The sequence below is a fragment of the Melanerpes formicivorus genome, unplaced genomic scaffold (genome assembly GCF_026170545.1).
Source record: "Melanerpes formicivorus ecotype bairdi unplaced genomic scaffold, bMelFor1.0.p_v2 SCAF_63, whole genome shotgun sequence".
Taxonomy (NCBI): Eukaryota; Metazoa; Chordata; class Aves; order Piciformes; family Picidae; genus Melanerpes; species Melanerpes formicivorus.
Genome location: NW_027142415.1, coordinates 3,094,150 through 3,110,726, shown reverse-complemented (window position 1 = coordinate 3,110,726; position 16,577 = coordinate 3,094,150). Strand labels below are relative to the sequence as shown.

Genomic DNA, 16,577 nt, shown 5'->3' with positions numbered 1-16,577 from the left:
GCCTCAAAATGCTCCAGAGGCTTTTCCCAACGGACAACATGGATGAAGGCAGCTTGTTTGGGGGGAAAAAAACAGAGGGGTAAGAAAACCTGAGTTTTGTGGACAAGAGCTGTGCCCTACAGTTTGCTTTCTGAGCTAAAAAACAAACCATGGTATTTGTCCTTTTTCTGTTTTAGTAGTAGTAGTCATTGAGATCCTATTTGCAAGTGTATTGAAGTCAGTTCCATCACTTTTCTTACTTCAGTGGGTTTATTAAGTACAGATTTGCAGCTACTTGTTTTCTCACCCAAACACTGCTACTTTTCTCAGAAAATTATCACATAGACTCAGGGCAGGTATTACAGCCAAATTCTTGTGATTCCTTCAGGATGGAATCCAAAGCTGGAGCCAGCCAGAATGCTTAATTAGAATTCCTAAATGCAAAAGTGGAAACTATTATGAACAGTCAATAGGTTGTAAAAAGCAGTGGTTATAGCCACAGCCCTGTGCACATCCTGAAAGGTTTGCCCCAGGTTCTCCAGCTCTAACTAGTGTTCCCCTCACAGTTTCAGTAACAGGGAATAGCTGCATGTTGGCTGAGCTTGTCAACCCCTTCCTAATTTCTACAGCCACCTAGGAAATCATGACTAGAAAGCTGCAGCTTTCCACCTCAGGACTTGTATGGCAGTCGTTCCAACAGAGCAGTAATCTCCCAAATGCCTCAACGTCAACTATTACTGATGCTCTAGTGGACAACATAAGAAAGTAGGTGATATGATGAGTGTGATTTACTTGGGAACCTTATTTTACACTGAAATACAATAGTTGTGCCATTGGAACAAATTGCAAATATTTCACCATATGCTTAATTTATTGATTTATTGATTTTAAGTTGGTAAATAGAAAGTGACTTCAGAGATGAATAAGAAGCAGATGAAGATGGAGAGAAGTGTAATTTCTGTAGACTAGGCAGTGTGCTAGACCAGCCTGGAACAGAGGGATGATTATGCTTAGATAAAGGACCATTGTGAAGTAGTTCAAATGCCAACTGGAGTAGACATTTAGTCATCAACATGGGCTTTGAAAGTTAAAGTCCCTTAGATTCCACTTGGCAATGTGCCTTCCCCTCCACCCCCCAGCCTGCTGAAGGATCCAGAAATGTTGCAGTTCTTCTGCACTCCTTTTCTTCACCATCCTGAATGGCAAAACCTTTTACCAAGGTCTTCAACTGTGATTATGTATAGAAGAAATCAATAGGCAATCAACATTTTTGAAATCAGGGTTTCATTTAGATTCAGAAGGCTTAATGTCTGGATAATATAGTTTTAATATATACAGATATAATGTATGCATATATAAAACATATTTGTAAAGGTTAGTGTTTGGAAAACAACTCTGTAGTGAAAGGATAAAGTTTTGTTGCTACAAAATCTCATTGCTACAGGAGCGTAAGTACACAGAGCTCTTCTCATACTCTCATTCACTAAATGTACATATTGATTATACTGTTAAAGCAATATTAACAAAACCCTTTGTTCTCAAACTTCATTGACCTGGGGTGCATGTTGTGCCCTGCCAGCCCGGGAGAAACGTTGGTGGCTCCGGGTCACTGATAGCTCTGAAGTTCTTGGCTGGGTGACTTTCATTAGATCTGGACAATAAACTTTCTGAACACGCAAATCAATTGAAGACCGGGGTGGGGGGAAAAAAGCTCCCCAAATGTATGACTACCACTGGAATGTCTTTGCACTGCCAAGCTTTATCTTCATTGTTAAATAGAAGTTATATCGAATTTGCTTTCATCTTTACTCTCTTTTTTTTCTTTCCTTTTTGCTCTGTTAGATCAATATGCGTTCTGTCGCTATGTGATTGACATGTTTGCGCAAGGGGATTTTTATCCAGGTACTCTCCTACGCTGTTGAACTCTGTTCTAATTTTCTTCTGTTTCTCTGAGCGTTTCTGCTCCTTGATGTATTAAAAGTGTGTTTTGTACCGTTGAAAGGCCTCACAAGTGCAACAGAGAGTGTGCAAACGGTTTTAATAAAGCGTGAGAGCTAATGGCTGTGTTATTAAAGCTTTTAATTTTGTGTCTACGATGCATGGATTAAAATTCAAGTTCTGTTAAAAGTAGAGTCAATGGAAAGCTACAGAAATTGCTAATTTTTTCCATGCTGCTTTTGTGGTTTGTTTTTTTTTGGCTGAGTTGCAAGAAGGAAATTATTGGGGCTTTTCCCCCACAAAGAACAAACCTTAACCCCAGAATGCTTCAGAAATAGAGCTGGTGTTGCTAGTATGTGAAATAGCTTAGGTGACCCATCACGTCTGTGCTTCATCTTTTCTCCTCCGTCATCTCTGTGCTCATCTAACAGACAATTCTTAGTCATAAGAGAAGCTAGAGCTACTGGTAATGATTGTTCATCATCTCGTCATATGAATCCATTATGACCTTATTTAATGGCCAAGATTCTGAGAGTGATAAGCAACGGTAATTATGGAAAGAGTCAAGAATGGAATGTTTAAGGACTCACTAAGCTTAAGAAGCTTTTAGTCAGTTATTTGCTCAAGCAGCTCTCCACTTCTCTGAACCAGATGTATTTTCTTATCTTTGTATTGTGGCTTAGGCTCTTTCTTGATGTACCCAGGTCCACTTGAAGCTGGGAAGTTCGAAGGATGTAGCTGAGGGGGAAAAAAAAGATTCTCAAAATGGGGAAATGGAGGACACAGATTTTTGTGGAAGGAAAAAGAAGCAGCTTGTGATTTTGTAGGAAGAAGGTTCTCAAAGAATGATGCGGAGAGATAAGAGGTCCCACTAGAAATGAGCAAATTATTATCTCTAGGTTTACAGAGGGACTCATCTAGGGTCAGAGTGGGAGAACAACTAGCAGAACCTTCCAGAGACCCTCAGTTACACTTCAATTTACAAAATAACTGCCAGTACCAGATGTGATTCACTCAGTTTCTGACTTCATACAGTTGTCTTATTTATAAATATCACAACACAAAGACTTGCATGGAGATCTTCAAGATCTCTCTTATAGTTCTCTTGATGTTTGGAAGGAGATTTGACACATCAGGGCTCTCTGTTCTGGATTGCTCCCTGGGCTGTTTGATGGCCTCCTAAGGCAAAGCAGACATGCTGTGGGGAGGGAGTTTTGGAGAGGAATGCTTTTTCAAGTTTTGACCTTTCGTGCTATGAGGAAACTGAGAAGACCATAAAGAGGAGCAGGGATATAAAGAAGGAAGTCTGTGGTGACAGAATATCAGAAGATAAAAGACATGTCTGTCTATGCTTGTCTCCTAGTGTTTGCCCTGCGTCATTCCAGAGTGCTGTGCAGGCAATGTGCTAAGAAATCAGTGGTTAAACGGCTGAAAAAGTGTTCAGTGGTCATTGTGTGGTCAGGTGGCCTTACAGGTGAACAGCTGGGTTGACAGCTTGAGCCTCAGATAGTGGAAATGACAGAATTGTTAGGGTTGGAAGGGACCTCAAGGGTCATTTACTTCCAACTCCCCTGTGATGGGCAGGGACACCTCACATTAGATCAGGCTGCTCAGAGTCATGTCCAGCCTGGCCTCAAAAATCAGTCATAATGCAATTTGAATCATCACAGTATCACTTAGGTTGGAAAGGACCTCGAGGATCATCAAGTCCAACCCATCAACACAGACCCCATGACTAGACCATGGCACCAAGTGCCACGTCCAATCTCCCCTTGAACGCCTCCAGGGTCGATGACTCAACCACCTCCCTGGGCAACCCGTTCCAATGACAAATGATCCATATGTAGGAGAAAGGAAGAGGATGGCCCCATAGGTTCTCCAGAAGTCCACCTGCAAATAAGCTGTGCTTTGAACTTGTTGACATCTGATGTTAAATGTTGTGAATGGTGGTTGTGTTGGAGCTGGTACATTTTGGTGGCAGATAAAATCAAGTGTTGCCTTCAACACAAACTTTAGACAATCCACAAGCTGTGAAAGGCAATGCTGAAACATCCAGACTGTGTCTCTGAGGAAAAAAAAGGTAAAGACCAGGTAGGCCTAGCTCTGTGGTCTTTACAGAAGTCATTGAGGAGAGTGCCACCAAGCGCTGCTCATCGTTTGGTACTGCCTTCCTCAGGCAACACATTCATATCACACTGACCTCTGTGAACTGAAATATTACGGTAATTCATTTCCTTGCATAGATAAGTGTGAAGAAAACACCAGCATACTAAATTCCTTTAATAACCTTAATATCTAATTAGCTTTAAAATCTGCTATATTTTATCAGTTTATATTTTTTATGGTAAATTACATTGTCCAAACAAAGAGATCTGAGTGCAATTCATCTAAGGAATTTAATTAAAGTCACCCTGACACCACAATACTTTTAAACCAGGAATCATTTCTGTCTTTCCCAATAATGCCATTTGTGAAGAAGAAAAACTAGGTCTTTCTCATAGAAAGTGGCTTCACAAAGGTATTTTTGTAGGGATATTCACAGCAAATAGGAATTTCTGTCTTCTTGGGTTTATAAGAGCAGTGCCCACTCATCAGATCCCTTAGGCACAGTGTACAGATTTACAATGCCAATAATAACAATACCCTTCAGTATTTATCCTTTGATAGGGGTTTTGAAATACCTTACTGAAAAATCATATTAATTAGTACCCTTCAGTATTTATTCTTTGATAGTGCTTTTGAACTCCATTATTGAAAAAGCACATCAATTAAATTATTTGAGGTTTATATATCATTTTATGGCAAAGTAGATCATTTGAGATGGCCTTTTATGGTGATCGGATCAAAACTTGGGTCCTTGGGCTGAGCTATATGCACTTTTCACAGTGTGTCAGTTAATTTATTTTGACAATCACCTGAAAAATCTATTGGAGCTCACTCAGTGCTTTTGTGCTGATTTTACCAAATGAGGCTGAAATGTTCATTTATGCAAATTCTGCTCATGTCACTGCAATGGTAGCTTTCAAAAATTAATGACATGTATGTAAACTGTACACAATGAATTGGCAGAAAGACCTAGAAAGGAGAGTTCTTGCTGAGCTGCTTCAGGAAGCATTAGCTGGTTTTCTTCTTTCTCAGGCCGACATTTGCCCCTGATACTGACCAGTTTCATGCAGATCCTCCTGTAAAACACAGTAATTGTATCAATATCAGTTAGCTTCTGAGATCTTTCTTTCATAACAATTAAAATATATCTGAGCTATTCAGCCCTTTCCAATAGATATCAGCAGAGTTTTAGCCATAGATTCAGATAGGTTTTGCTAAACCAGAAATCTATCTCATGAATATCGTGACTGCAACAGTAACCTGCCCTGAATTCTACTGAGACATTTATAGACAGCCCTCCTGAGCTCTACTGTATACAGCAACAAAAAATTGCTTTCTGATTTTTATCTGAGGAAGTATGGATCTTCAGAGAGCATTTTACTTTCTGTCTAACATGCATGTGATAAATTACAGTTTCTCAGATGGATTCCTGAACCACCTTTCCTCCAAAGGATAGATCTTTCTAATCTTATTTATGTCTGGGCTACAGTTTCTTCGCCAAGTCCAGACACTGCTGTCCTAGCATTAACAAATCCCTGTGTCCAAATGGCTTTGATCTCCTTTAGGCTGCCAGTAAATGAAAAACTAATACACATTCCTTCCAGGGCTAATTTTCCAAATCTTAACTTCCAAAACATTAAAACCTAAAGAGGAAAACTTATTTCTAAATAAGAGGTGCTGAGACATACTGGTTCTGACATACCAGCACTTCTGTTCTTCCACTGGCACTGATATAGCTGAGGTCCAAGATAACCTTGCCGCCACAGAAGGCCACTGACATTCTTTTGTCCACTTTGATAGATATATTCCATGTATTTGCTCATTTACTTGATATTCCTGAATTTTGTTCTGAGTAGTATTTTGAGTGTTCTACCCCTAGAGAGTTTGAAATCTTCACCCAAGAAGATGGATTTCAGGGATACTAGCTGGTCACTCTTTTGGTTAGCAGCACATTCTTCACCACATTAACTGAACCGCCTCTATTTTATTCCTCCTGTGCCGTACGGTTTTCCCACTCCTCCTCTGCTTCCCCTGCAATGTTTGCCAGCTTGCTTTACATTTACATTTCCTGAATTACTCTGGCAGATCAAAGATTTGTTTCAGTGGAATGTCTTTACTGTTTTGCTGCTACCTAAAGTGGATTCTTATGTGTCTGTCTTTTTGCATGCCTACCTCAGCATGTGGTTGTGCATGCTGCCTGCTGCTGAATTAAGAGTGATAAGCATCTCTCGGTTCCAAATGTCACAGCCTTGTTCCCTACAGCCATACTGTATAATTATAGTCAAATTTTGTTTTCATTTTCTTCACACAGAAGTTTATTTTAGGTGCATATTTTTATTGTCTTCTACTTTTGGTTAAGCAGCTTGCATTTCACACTACACTGGACTCACTACTGGGTGATCTTTACCTAATTGACAGCAAAGTCTGGGGGAGCACAGATGTGAAAGTATTGGCAATTCAGCCTACCTAAAACCATTGCACTGAAGCACCCAGTTATGCTCTGGAGCTTACACCACTACATGACTTTCACATGATAGCTAGACTGCAAAGGAATGTGGCCATGCCATTTCCTTTCCTTGGGTTAGCCTCATGTTGTTTATCTTATGTTTGCATGCCAGGGCCTGAAAGCTAAGGCGATGCAGACGATTTTGTTAATGTTATACTGCTGAAAGAAATATTTTCATTGGAGGAATTCAGCAGCCTTTTTGGCACATTTAGATATTAAGAGTGTAAAAAGTAAGAGGGTAAAAAGTCATCGTACCGTCTCATTAAAAAAGTCATCGAAGCCTCACCCTTTGCATGCATGATCAAAAAAAACCACCCCAAAAAAACAGAGGTAAGAAATTCAGGCAAATTATAGTAAGAGGAAACCCTACAGCCTGCTTAGTCCCAGAAAGAGTTGATAGACTGTATGACCTTATTGTCTACGATGTTTTTCCAAGGCTTGTCTCTTCCATTGTCAAGAACTACCCTGCCCAAGAGCAGGGACTGTTGCTATTAGACACTGTGGTGAGAGAATTTAGTATGATGCCAGCCATTTCATATCCAAAAATGGTTTTGGTGATACAGGTATAAATGTGAATCAACATCATAAGATCACTGAATATACTACTACTACAAAAAAAAACCCAAACCCTACAGGCATGAAGTGTCTAGTTTTAGAAGTGATAGTGCCTGTATTTGCTGTGGGTGGGCGGTAGCACAGGAGTTCAACACTTGCCCTCTGCTGTTCAGATAGCAAAGCGCTTTAGGCTCTTGAAGTATTTTTAAGTGTCACTTGTACTTGGTTAAAGACTAGGATGTGCTGTGGATATGTCAATGACAGCGTGCAACTTTCCACCCTCTCACATTACATTTACACGGGGACAGTTTTGATATCAATGTTGTTTCTCTGGGGAGGTATTTGATGCAGTGCAGCAAAAATTCAGTCACATAAATAAGAAAGTAACAGGCTATTTGCTTCTTGTTTGGGGAAATTCAGCATGCAAAATGGTGGACTGAGCTATAGGTTTTCATGTTTGGGAAAGAACATTAGAGAATATTATTTCTTTCTATGGAGAGATGCATTTTGGTGCTGCCTTCTCAACAGCCCTCTCTTCTGCTGCAGAAAACAAGCAAAGCAGACATTTTCTAGTTAAATGCTAAAGGGAGATGTTGGGAGCCATGAAAGTGTCCCAGTTTTAAACAGGAAGTGTACCTAAGAACTAAAAAGTCTTCCCCCTCTGAGGGCAGTACTGTACCCCAAAACTTGCAAAGACTCCTGGATTCATCTTCAGAGTTGCCAGCTAATGGTCTGTCCTTTTACAAAGAAGATGCTCACATGATGCAATGTTTGACAATACTTCTTTCTGCTGAGGACATAAATGGAGATGATTGAATGACAGAAGCATTTATTCCTCTAGTAATCTCCTGCAAGAGTTCTGAATCTGTTTCAAGGGGTCTGAAAGGAAAGAAGTAGTGGTGAATTTTAAATGTGAGTCTGAGAAACTGAAAATTAACTTTGAATTATTGAAAATTTTCTAATTTATTAACAAGCAATTCTTCCAATAGCTTCAGCTGTCATTTGGAGTCTAAATATTGCTCCTTTACATTTCTATCCAGTCATGTAAAACTGTGAGAAGACATCCACTGACATCATTTTAATGAGATTCTTGTCTATGACTCCCAAAAGCGGCGTCTCTTTGGTCAAACTCTGAATTGCTGGGGAAGCTATCAGCACACAATCCCAATGCCATCCCACAGAGGCAGAACAGCTATCCATTATTCCCTGTTTATATCATCCCACTGCGAATCAGAGCCAGATGCTGGCACACAAAGCTGCATCTGTCAACACTCTTGTGGCACTTTATTGTAACTTTGCCAAAAGAATTTCAAACAACTTTCACTCTCTCAGAAGCAGCTACCCAGGGAATGTGTGGTATTCTGCTTCTGCAGAGAGCAACAGATCTCTTTCTTTTGATAGTTCACTGCAAGCCACTCTGAGGAGTCAGACTTATGTGATACAAAAGACACCAAAAGTCTTTGCTGGTGTAAATGAGTCAAATTCCTTGATTTTCATGGGGGAAAAAAAGAATCAATCCATTCTGTGAAGGAAGAGATGCTAAACTAACAGAAGTGTTCTCACACTTGGATTCTATTTTATTACAGACATTTCTCATAGTTCACTAATCAAGTTTCAAAAGATTTGTTAAAGGTGCCTGAAAAACATCTAGTTGTGTTGTGGAGGATCACCCAAAGACTCAAACACTTAAGGTTTGAAAAGTCAGCTATTTAGAATAGAATAGAATTAACCAGGTTGGAAAAGACCTTTGAGATCATCAAGTCCAACCTATCACCCAACACCATCTAATCAACTAAACCATGGTACCAACCACCCCATTCAGTCTTTTCCTAAAGATCTTCAGCGATGGTGATTCCACCACCTCCCTGGGCAGCCCATTCCAATGGCAAATCACTCTCTCTATGAAGAACTTCTTCCTAACATCCAGCCTAAACCTCCCCTGACACAGCTTAAGACTGTGTCCTCTTGTTCTGGTGCTGGTTGCCTGGGAGAAGAGACCAACCTCCACCTGGCTACAACCTCCCTTCAGGTAGTTTTATTAGAATAAACCAAACCAGGTTGGAAGAGACCTTCAAGATCATCGTGTCCAAGCCATCAACCAATCCAACCCACCCAAACAGCTAACCCATGGCACCAAGCACCCCATCAAGTCTCCTTCTGAACACCTTTAATGACAGCGACTCCACCACCTCCCCGGGCAACCCATTCCATAGCGCAATCACTCTTTCTGTATAGAACTTCTTCCTAACATCCAACCTGAACCTCCCCTGGTGCAGCCTGAGACTGTGTCCTCTTGTTCTGGTACTGGTAGCCTGGGAGAAGAGACCATCATCAGCCTGTCTACAACCTCCCTTCAGGTAGTTGTAGAGAGAGATAAGGTCACCCCTGAGTCTCCTCTTCTCCAGGCTAAGCAGCCCCAGCTCCCTCAGCCTCTCCTCATAGGGCTTGTGTTCCAAACCCCTCACCAACTTTGTTGCTCTTCTCTGGACTCGTTCCAGCAAGTCAACCTCCTTCCTAAACTGAGGGGCCCAGAACTGGACACAGTAAAGGCAAAACTTAAATGCAAAACAGCAATAAAGGCCAGTAATAATAAACAAAGTGAGTCTCATATCAAAGAGGTGAAAATAAGATTAGGGAATGACCTTGCAAAATAGTTATTACATTTAATGACTCATTCTCAAAACTGATTTCCAGTTAGCACTGATGGTATTTCAAGTGGGTTAAAAACTGGATGCATTATAAGAGCCCTATAACCCTTCTTCAGTGCTCAGCATTGTCAGAACTGAAGTCAACGTGAAAAATATTAGAAGAGAATTCTTTAAGCCAAAAGAGAATTCTTTAAGCCAAAAGCAGTTTTATCTATATTTTTATAGGCATAGTTGGCAAGAAAACAGCTTAGAAACCTAAAAACCATAAGTTCCAAATGTCAGCTTGTAAGAGCATATGCTTCTTTCTCTGAGCTTGGATGGCTTCAAGTATGGGGGAAAACACAATTCCCGTAAGGAAGAGCCTCCTTTCCAAGCTTAGATTTATTAGCTTTTATACATTGTAAAAGAACATAGACAGTCCTAATATATATTGCAGATTTTGCTGACAGGATTTCTGTATGGAACTGTTTATTTAAAGGGGTGGGAGAGAATTATTGAGAGAGCTGAGATTGCATGATAGGCAGTGTTGGTAGAAAAGTCTGTCACTGAAGTCAGCTCCACATGGCTCTGCCAAATTCCAGCTGGTAGTGTTCAGAACTCGCCATGGCAGATTATTCTTCTAGTAAAGATCATTGATTTCCAATGCTTAGTTCATTTTTGTTGACCATTTATAATGTGTCCTTCAGTCCTCTTCTTCCAGATGTTTTACATGTTCCTAAAGTGGCTAAAAGTGAGAGGCACTAAAAGGCTTCACTTCATTGTTTCACAGGCCAGACCATCTGCTCAGCAGCATCCTGTTAGCAAATACTGTAATCAAATAGAGTTTAGGATTATCTGCATGGACCTACCTATAGATACACCTCTTGGTGTCCAGGGAAGGGCAACAAAGTTGGTGAGGGGTTTGGAGCACAAGCCCTATGAGGAGAGGCTGAGGGAGCTGGGGTTGCTTAGCCTGGAGAAGAGGAGGCTCAGGGGCGACCTTACTGCTGTCTACAACTACCTGAAGGGAGGTTGTAGCCAGGTGGGGGTTGGTCTCTTCTCCCAGACAACCAGCACCAGAATAAGAGGACAAAGTCTCAAGTTGTGCCAGGGGAAGTTTAGACTGGATTTTAGGAAAAAAATCTTCATAGAGAGAGTGATTGCCCATTGGAATGGGCTGCCCAGGGAGGTGGTGGAGTCACCATCTCTGGAGGTGTTTAGGAGGAGACTTGATGGGGTGCTTGGTGCCATGGTTTAGTTGATTAGATAGTGTTGGATGATAGGTTGGACACAATGATCTTGAAGGTCTCTTCCAACCTATTCTTTCTATCCTATCCTATCCTATCCTATCCTATCCTATCCTATCCTATCCTATCCTATCCTATCCTATCCTATCCTATTCTGTTCTATTCTATTCTATTCTATAATTTTCTAGCATTGGAGAGTAAGGTGTAGAAAGATTTTGGTATTGTAACACTGAGCACTGTAGAATCTCTATTTTAACACTTATCAACCTAATAGTCTCTGAGGACCATAACCAATTGCTTAATCTCCTCAATGCCTGGGAAATCATGAAGGCCATCATGGAGTTGCTCAAGCCAACCAAGCCAGCCAGCTACAGCCTAAACAACAACTATTTTGGGAAACTAGAAGGCTTAAATGGATTGCAAGTGAATATCTGTGTTTGACAGGACATGACAACCCACACTCTTCTCCAGTTAGTTGTATAAACCCAGATGATATATCTCTAAAATGTGTGCATTTTTTAAATGGTAAGTGAGCTAACAAATCCATTAGCTTTATAATACACTCCTGAAACTGTGCTAGGGAGGTTAACCATCATGCAAGGAGTCTCTGTCAACTTCAATAGAAAAGAAAATAGCTGAGATCTGTGCAAATGTGCCTTTGAAGTCCTCCTGGTGCTACATACACTGAACCATTATGAAGAAGGAAAAATGCATACTGAAGGTCTTTGGGCATTCTTCTGAATTTTTCATCAACAAGGACAAACATACAGCTCCACTGTGGGACAGAGAGAATTTCCTACTCTCACCCAAACATAGATTCTATTATCTTTGCTGTAAAACAATGAAGCTCGGTTTATACAGAAATACTCCACAGTAACAACACTGCACAGAGAAGAGCAGAGAATTTACAAATGGAATGGAATGGAATGGAATGGAATGGAATGGAATGGAATGGAATAGAATAGAATAGAATAGAATAGAATAGAATAGAATAGAATAGAATAGAATAGAATAGAATAGAATAGAATAGAATAGAATAGAATAGAATAGAATAGAATAGAATAGAATAAGAATTAACCAGGTTGGAAAAGACCTTTGAGAACAAGTCCAACCTATCATCCAATAACCTCGAATCAACTAAACCATGGCACCAAGCACCCCATCCAGCCTCTTCCTAAACATCTTCAGTGATGGTGACTCTACCACCTCCCTGAGCAACACATTCCAATGGCAAATCACTCTTTCTATGAAGAACTTCTTCCTGACATCCAGCCTAAACTTCCCCTGGTGCAGCTTGAGACTGTGTCCTCTTGTTCTGGTGATGGCCACCTGGGAAGAGACCAACCCCCACTTTCTACAACCTCCTCTCAGGGAGTTGTACACAGCAATAAGCTTTGACAAGATGCATTTCATCATGAAGCATTTCCAGCTTGGCAATAATTCCTCACCTCTTCTGCTCTGAGAGCATAGAGAGCACAGAAAGACATTCAGCTGTGGTCTAAGCAGTGTGTGCTCTCCCTGCCTTGCTTATGCCCACTTCCCTCTGCATCGAGTTCACAGCCACTGTGACATTTAGCTATGGCTGGTCCATTCGTCTCACCGTTCTTGGTTCAGGCACGTCTTTTGCACGTATCTGCTTTGTCAAAAGAGACATGCAATTTACTGACATATACCTAGGATGAGTCAAGACCAATTTATTTTTATTTCATCAGGAAATACTATTCTTCCCTCTGGTGCTTCACTTTCCTCCCTCCTGTTCACTTTGTCCTTCAATACACTTGTTGTTCTCTGACAGAGTAAACACCAAAAGTTCAAAAGGCACTCAAGGCCCATACCCATTAAACCTAAACAATGCTTGACAACAAAATCCTATCTCTCTCTATGTGATGTTCATTCATATAATTGCTGGGGGCTAAGAGAGCAGTGTGCTGCTAGGCAGCAGTTAAGAGTGTGAAAAATCATATGTGGCTCTTACATTTAGTCCTAGAATATTTTGGTGGCATATAGTGTGATCTTTGTGTAGAAATGCAAAAGGAGATGTTGCCAAACTTTAACCTTTAGCTGTTTTTACAGCCAGTGGTATGAAATGGAGACCTCCAGAGGACAATTTCATCCTAAAAAGGATGCCCAAGATAGAAAAGATTAATTGCACTTTGAAGGTACCAATTTCTCTCCATTGACTATAAATGGTTCCCTAGGGTGACTTATCCAGATTTAACTGTCTAAAAGTTAACTTTTAAATGTCTGGGTGAGAAGGAGCCTACATGCATTCAAAAACTATGTTAAAAATGCACAAGCAAGGACTTGAAATGACAAGTTTTATGACATTACAAAAGGTATTGTGAAGAGCTGTTTGCTCAGTGAAGAGACAAAGCAGTGTCCCTCTGAAAAGTGTGAGTAGCAATAATCACACAACCAGAGAAAGCATTGGGTTGAAAGTGACCCTTGAAGGTCATCTTGTCCAGCTCCCCTGCAGTGAGAAGGGACAGTGTGGCCAGCAGGAGCAGGGAGGTCATTCTGCCCCTGTACACTGCACTGGTTAGGCCACACCTCAAGTCCTGTGTCCTGTTCTGGGCCCCTCAGTTTAGGAAGGAGGTTGACTTGCTGGAACAAGTCCAGAGAAGGGCAACAAAATTGGTGAGGGGTTTGGAACACAAGTCCTATGAGGAGAGGCTGAGGGAGCTGGGGTTGCTCAGCCTGGAGAAGAGGAGACTCAGGGGTGACCTTATTGCTCTCTACAACTCCCTGAAGGGAGGTTGTAGACAGACGGATGTTGGTCTCTTCTCCCAGGCAGCCAGCACCAGAACAAGAGGGCACAGTCTCAGGCTACACCAGGGGAGGTTTAAGCTGGATGTTAGGAAGAAGTTGTATACAGAGAGAGTGATTGCCCATTGGAATGTGCTGCCTGGGGAGGTGGTGGAGTGACCATCATTGGAGGTATTCAGAAGGAGACTTGATGGGGTGCTTGGTGCCATGGGTTAGTTGTTTAGGTGGGTTGGATTGGTTGATAGGTTGGACGCAATGATCTTGAAGGTCTCTTCCAACCTGGTCTATTCTATTCTATTCTATTCTATTCTATTCTATTCTATTCTATTCTATTCTATTCTATTCTATTCTATTCTATTCTATTCTATTCTATTCTATCTTCAATCAGATCAGGTTACTCAGGACCCCATCAACTTTAGTATTGAATGTCTCCAGTGTTGGCACCTGAACCCCAGCACTTCTATAGCATTGTGGGAGTAAGAAAAGGGAAGAGCAACGAAAATAGAGGGAAATATTTTCTTGAATAAATATGGAGAGCATTCCCTGGCCAAATATACCAAACAAAAGAAGTGTAAATAATTTTATCAACCAAACAAAGATCCTATTTTTAGAGCTGCCACTTTCATAGGATTTAAACTTTGGAATTCCTAATTGTTCCATGCTTTCCACATTCAGTTTTTCTCTTTTCTCAAATTTCTCTCCCATCCATTTATAGGTGGGATTGAAACGCATGGTAAGCTAAGTCAGTTTCACCAAAATCATACATTGAGCACAAGGGTTGGAACTCATGACAGCAAATCCCATGACTCTTTGTCCTCAAAATAACCTCTTTATAGGAAACAAGAATTTTCCTGGGAAAAGGAAAGGGAAGAAAGAATCAAAAGTTGCCAAAAAACATGCTTGGTTTCTTGTAATCTTTATCTACAGTATTATAGGTGGTTTGTTCCACTATTTCACATCATTCTTCCTGCCTTTGGACAATTTTACCTTCCTTCACACAAACCAGCAGCTTTAGTTGAAATTTCTTCATCCCAAAAGAGTCCAGGCCATGTATTCTGCCTGGCTGTAAAAGCCACAGCTGCTGAGGAGCATCAAGCCGAACACCACCATATGCTTTAAAGGGTGGAAATTTTAGCCTCTGATCTCAATATATTTTTTTTACTATCACTACATCCTGTTCTTATAATTCCAGAAACTATTGCAGCCTTAGAACTTTCAGAAGGCAGAGGAAGATCACTGAGTTTCTTAATCACAGAGAGCTTAACCTTCAAAGGTATTAGATACTGAACGCCTACCTAATACTTAACTCTCATTGATTTCAGTAGGAGGGAGGAACAGTTAGTAGCCAACACCTCTGCACTTTTGGGGCATGCTCCTGATATTTGATCTAATAAAAAATCTCTCAATTCTTTTCCCTCTAATGTCAAACTGCATTATTGAAATTCTTCTTCCAGAAAAAATGGTTATAGATTCATGCTCTTAGGTGATTGTCAAGTACAGACAAGACAGGTAACATAATCATTAAATTGTTTCTCTCATTCTGGCAAAAAAGATTGTAAGAGGTGGAAAAACTTCTTGGCTTGAGGTTACAGCTGTTTGCATTTAGTTAGACTTCCAGTGATTTCTATATTAAACATATTCATTATCTACAAATATCTCTAATTGTGAGAGATTATAATACAAATAATTTGATTCTGTCAGTGCAGAGCTGGCTTTAGAATTATAGAATTGTTTTGGTTGGAAAAGACCTTTAAGATCATTAAGTCCACCCATCCTCTAAGTCTGTCAAGGCTGGGGCTAAACCATGTCCCTTAGCACCACATCTCTGTCTTTGAAAGACCTCCAGGGATGGGGATTCAACCACCTCCCTTTGCAGCCTGTTCCAGTGGTTGAGAACCCTTTCAGTGAAGAAGTTTCTCAGAATAGAATAGAATAGAATAGAATAGAATAGAATAGAATAGAACAGAACAGAACAGAACAGAACAGAACAGAACAGAACAGAACAGAATAGACCAGGTTGGCAGAGACCTTCAGGATCATCGCGTCCAACCCATCAACCAATCCAACCCACCTAAACAACTAAACCATACACAACTAAACCAATATCCAACCTAAACAGGCCCTGCTGCAACCTGAGGCCATTTCCTCTGATCCTGTCCCTTGTAACCAGGGAGAAGAGACCAAACTCCAGGCAGCTTTGTTTAGCAAGACCTCTCTTGACGACAACACAAAGTTTCAGCATTCTTGAATTAAACTGTAGGCAGCTTTTCTGACTTTAACACTGAATGTTCCTGAGATGTATTTGGACTAATGACAGTTGAGATGAAACTAAGTAGTGATAGACCAAATACAAATAACTCATAAATTACTGAGCAGTGATCCCATGGCATAGTCAGAGTTTGCTACATTTCATCAGAACAGCTTATCACTCCCCTCCATTCTGTTTAATTGTTAGCAGCAAGTATTTAATTGCAGTGTTTTCTTTTCTCTGTTCTAATTATTTTCCTGTGGATAATTCCTATTGTGGAAAGCAAGCATCCACACCAGCTCCTGATATGTTAATTATGCTAGGTATCACTGTATATGATGCCAATTTATTAAAGGTTATTTGGGGAGAGAAAGGAAGGCTGAACATGTCTTTTCATTCTATTATCTGCTTTTACAGTCCTTTTGCACTCCAGCATGTACCAATTACTATAATAGCCCATAATTTCTGCACAATAACCCATCATTTTCACTGTCCTAGGACTTAGTTCTTTGAGATCCATCATTTAATATTTCTAAACATAACATGCAGGATTATTTTTTCTTACCTGCTAAACGCATGTGATAAATAATGGGAGGAAGTGGAGA

At 40.5% G+C, this 16,577-nt stretch overlaps 1 protein-coding gene and 1 long non-coding RNA gene across 15 annotated transcripts in view; one reads left to right on the top strand and one right to left on the bottom strand.

Annotated features, from left to right (window-relative positions):
• TRDN (triadin) overlaps positions 1-16,577 on the top strand; it is a 236,471-nt gene that overhangs the window by 88,871 nt on the left and 131,023 nt on the right. For all 9 annotated transcript variants that reach the window (XM_068162336.1, XM_068162339.1, XM_068162333.1 and 6 more), the window contains one exon: positions 1,822-1,881. In XM_068162336.1, coding sequence (XP_068018437.1) covers positions 1,822-1,881 — 60 coding nt within the window. The remainder of the gene's footprint in view (positions 1-1,821; positions 1,882-16,577) is intronic.
• The window catches only part of LOC137453241 (uncharacterized), a 32,672-nt gene continuing 16,923 nt past the window's right edge, over positions 829-16,577 (bottom strand). For 2 of the 6 annotated variants that reach the window (XR_010990298.1, XR_010990300.1), the window contains exons 3-4: positions 7,764-7,874; positions 829-5,099 (exon numbers count right to left, since the gene is read on the bottom strand). This is a non-coding gene — a long non-coding RNA (uncharacterized lncRNA). Of the gene's footprint in view, positions 5,100-7,720; positions 7,964-16,577 lie in introns of all 6 variants that reach the window. The other 4 variants (XR_010990299.1, XR_010990302.1, XR_010990301.1 and 1 more) reach the window with 4 other exon arrangements.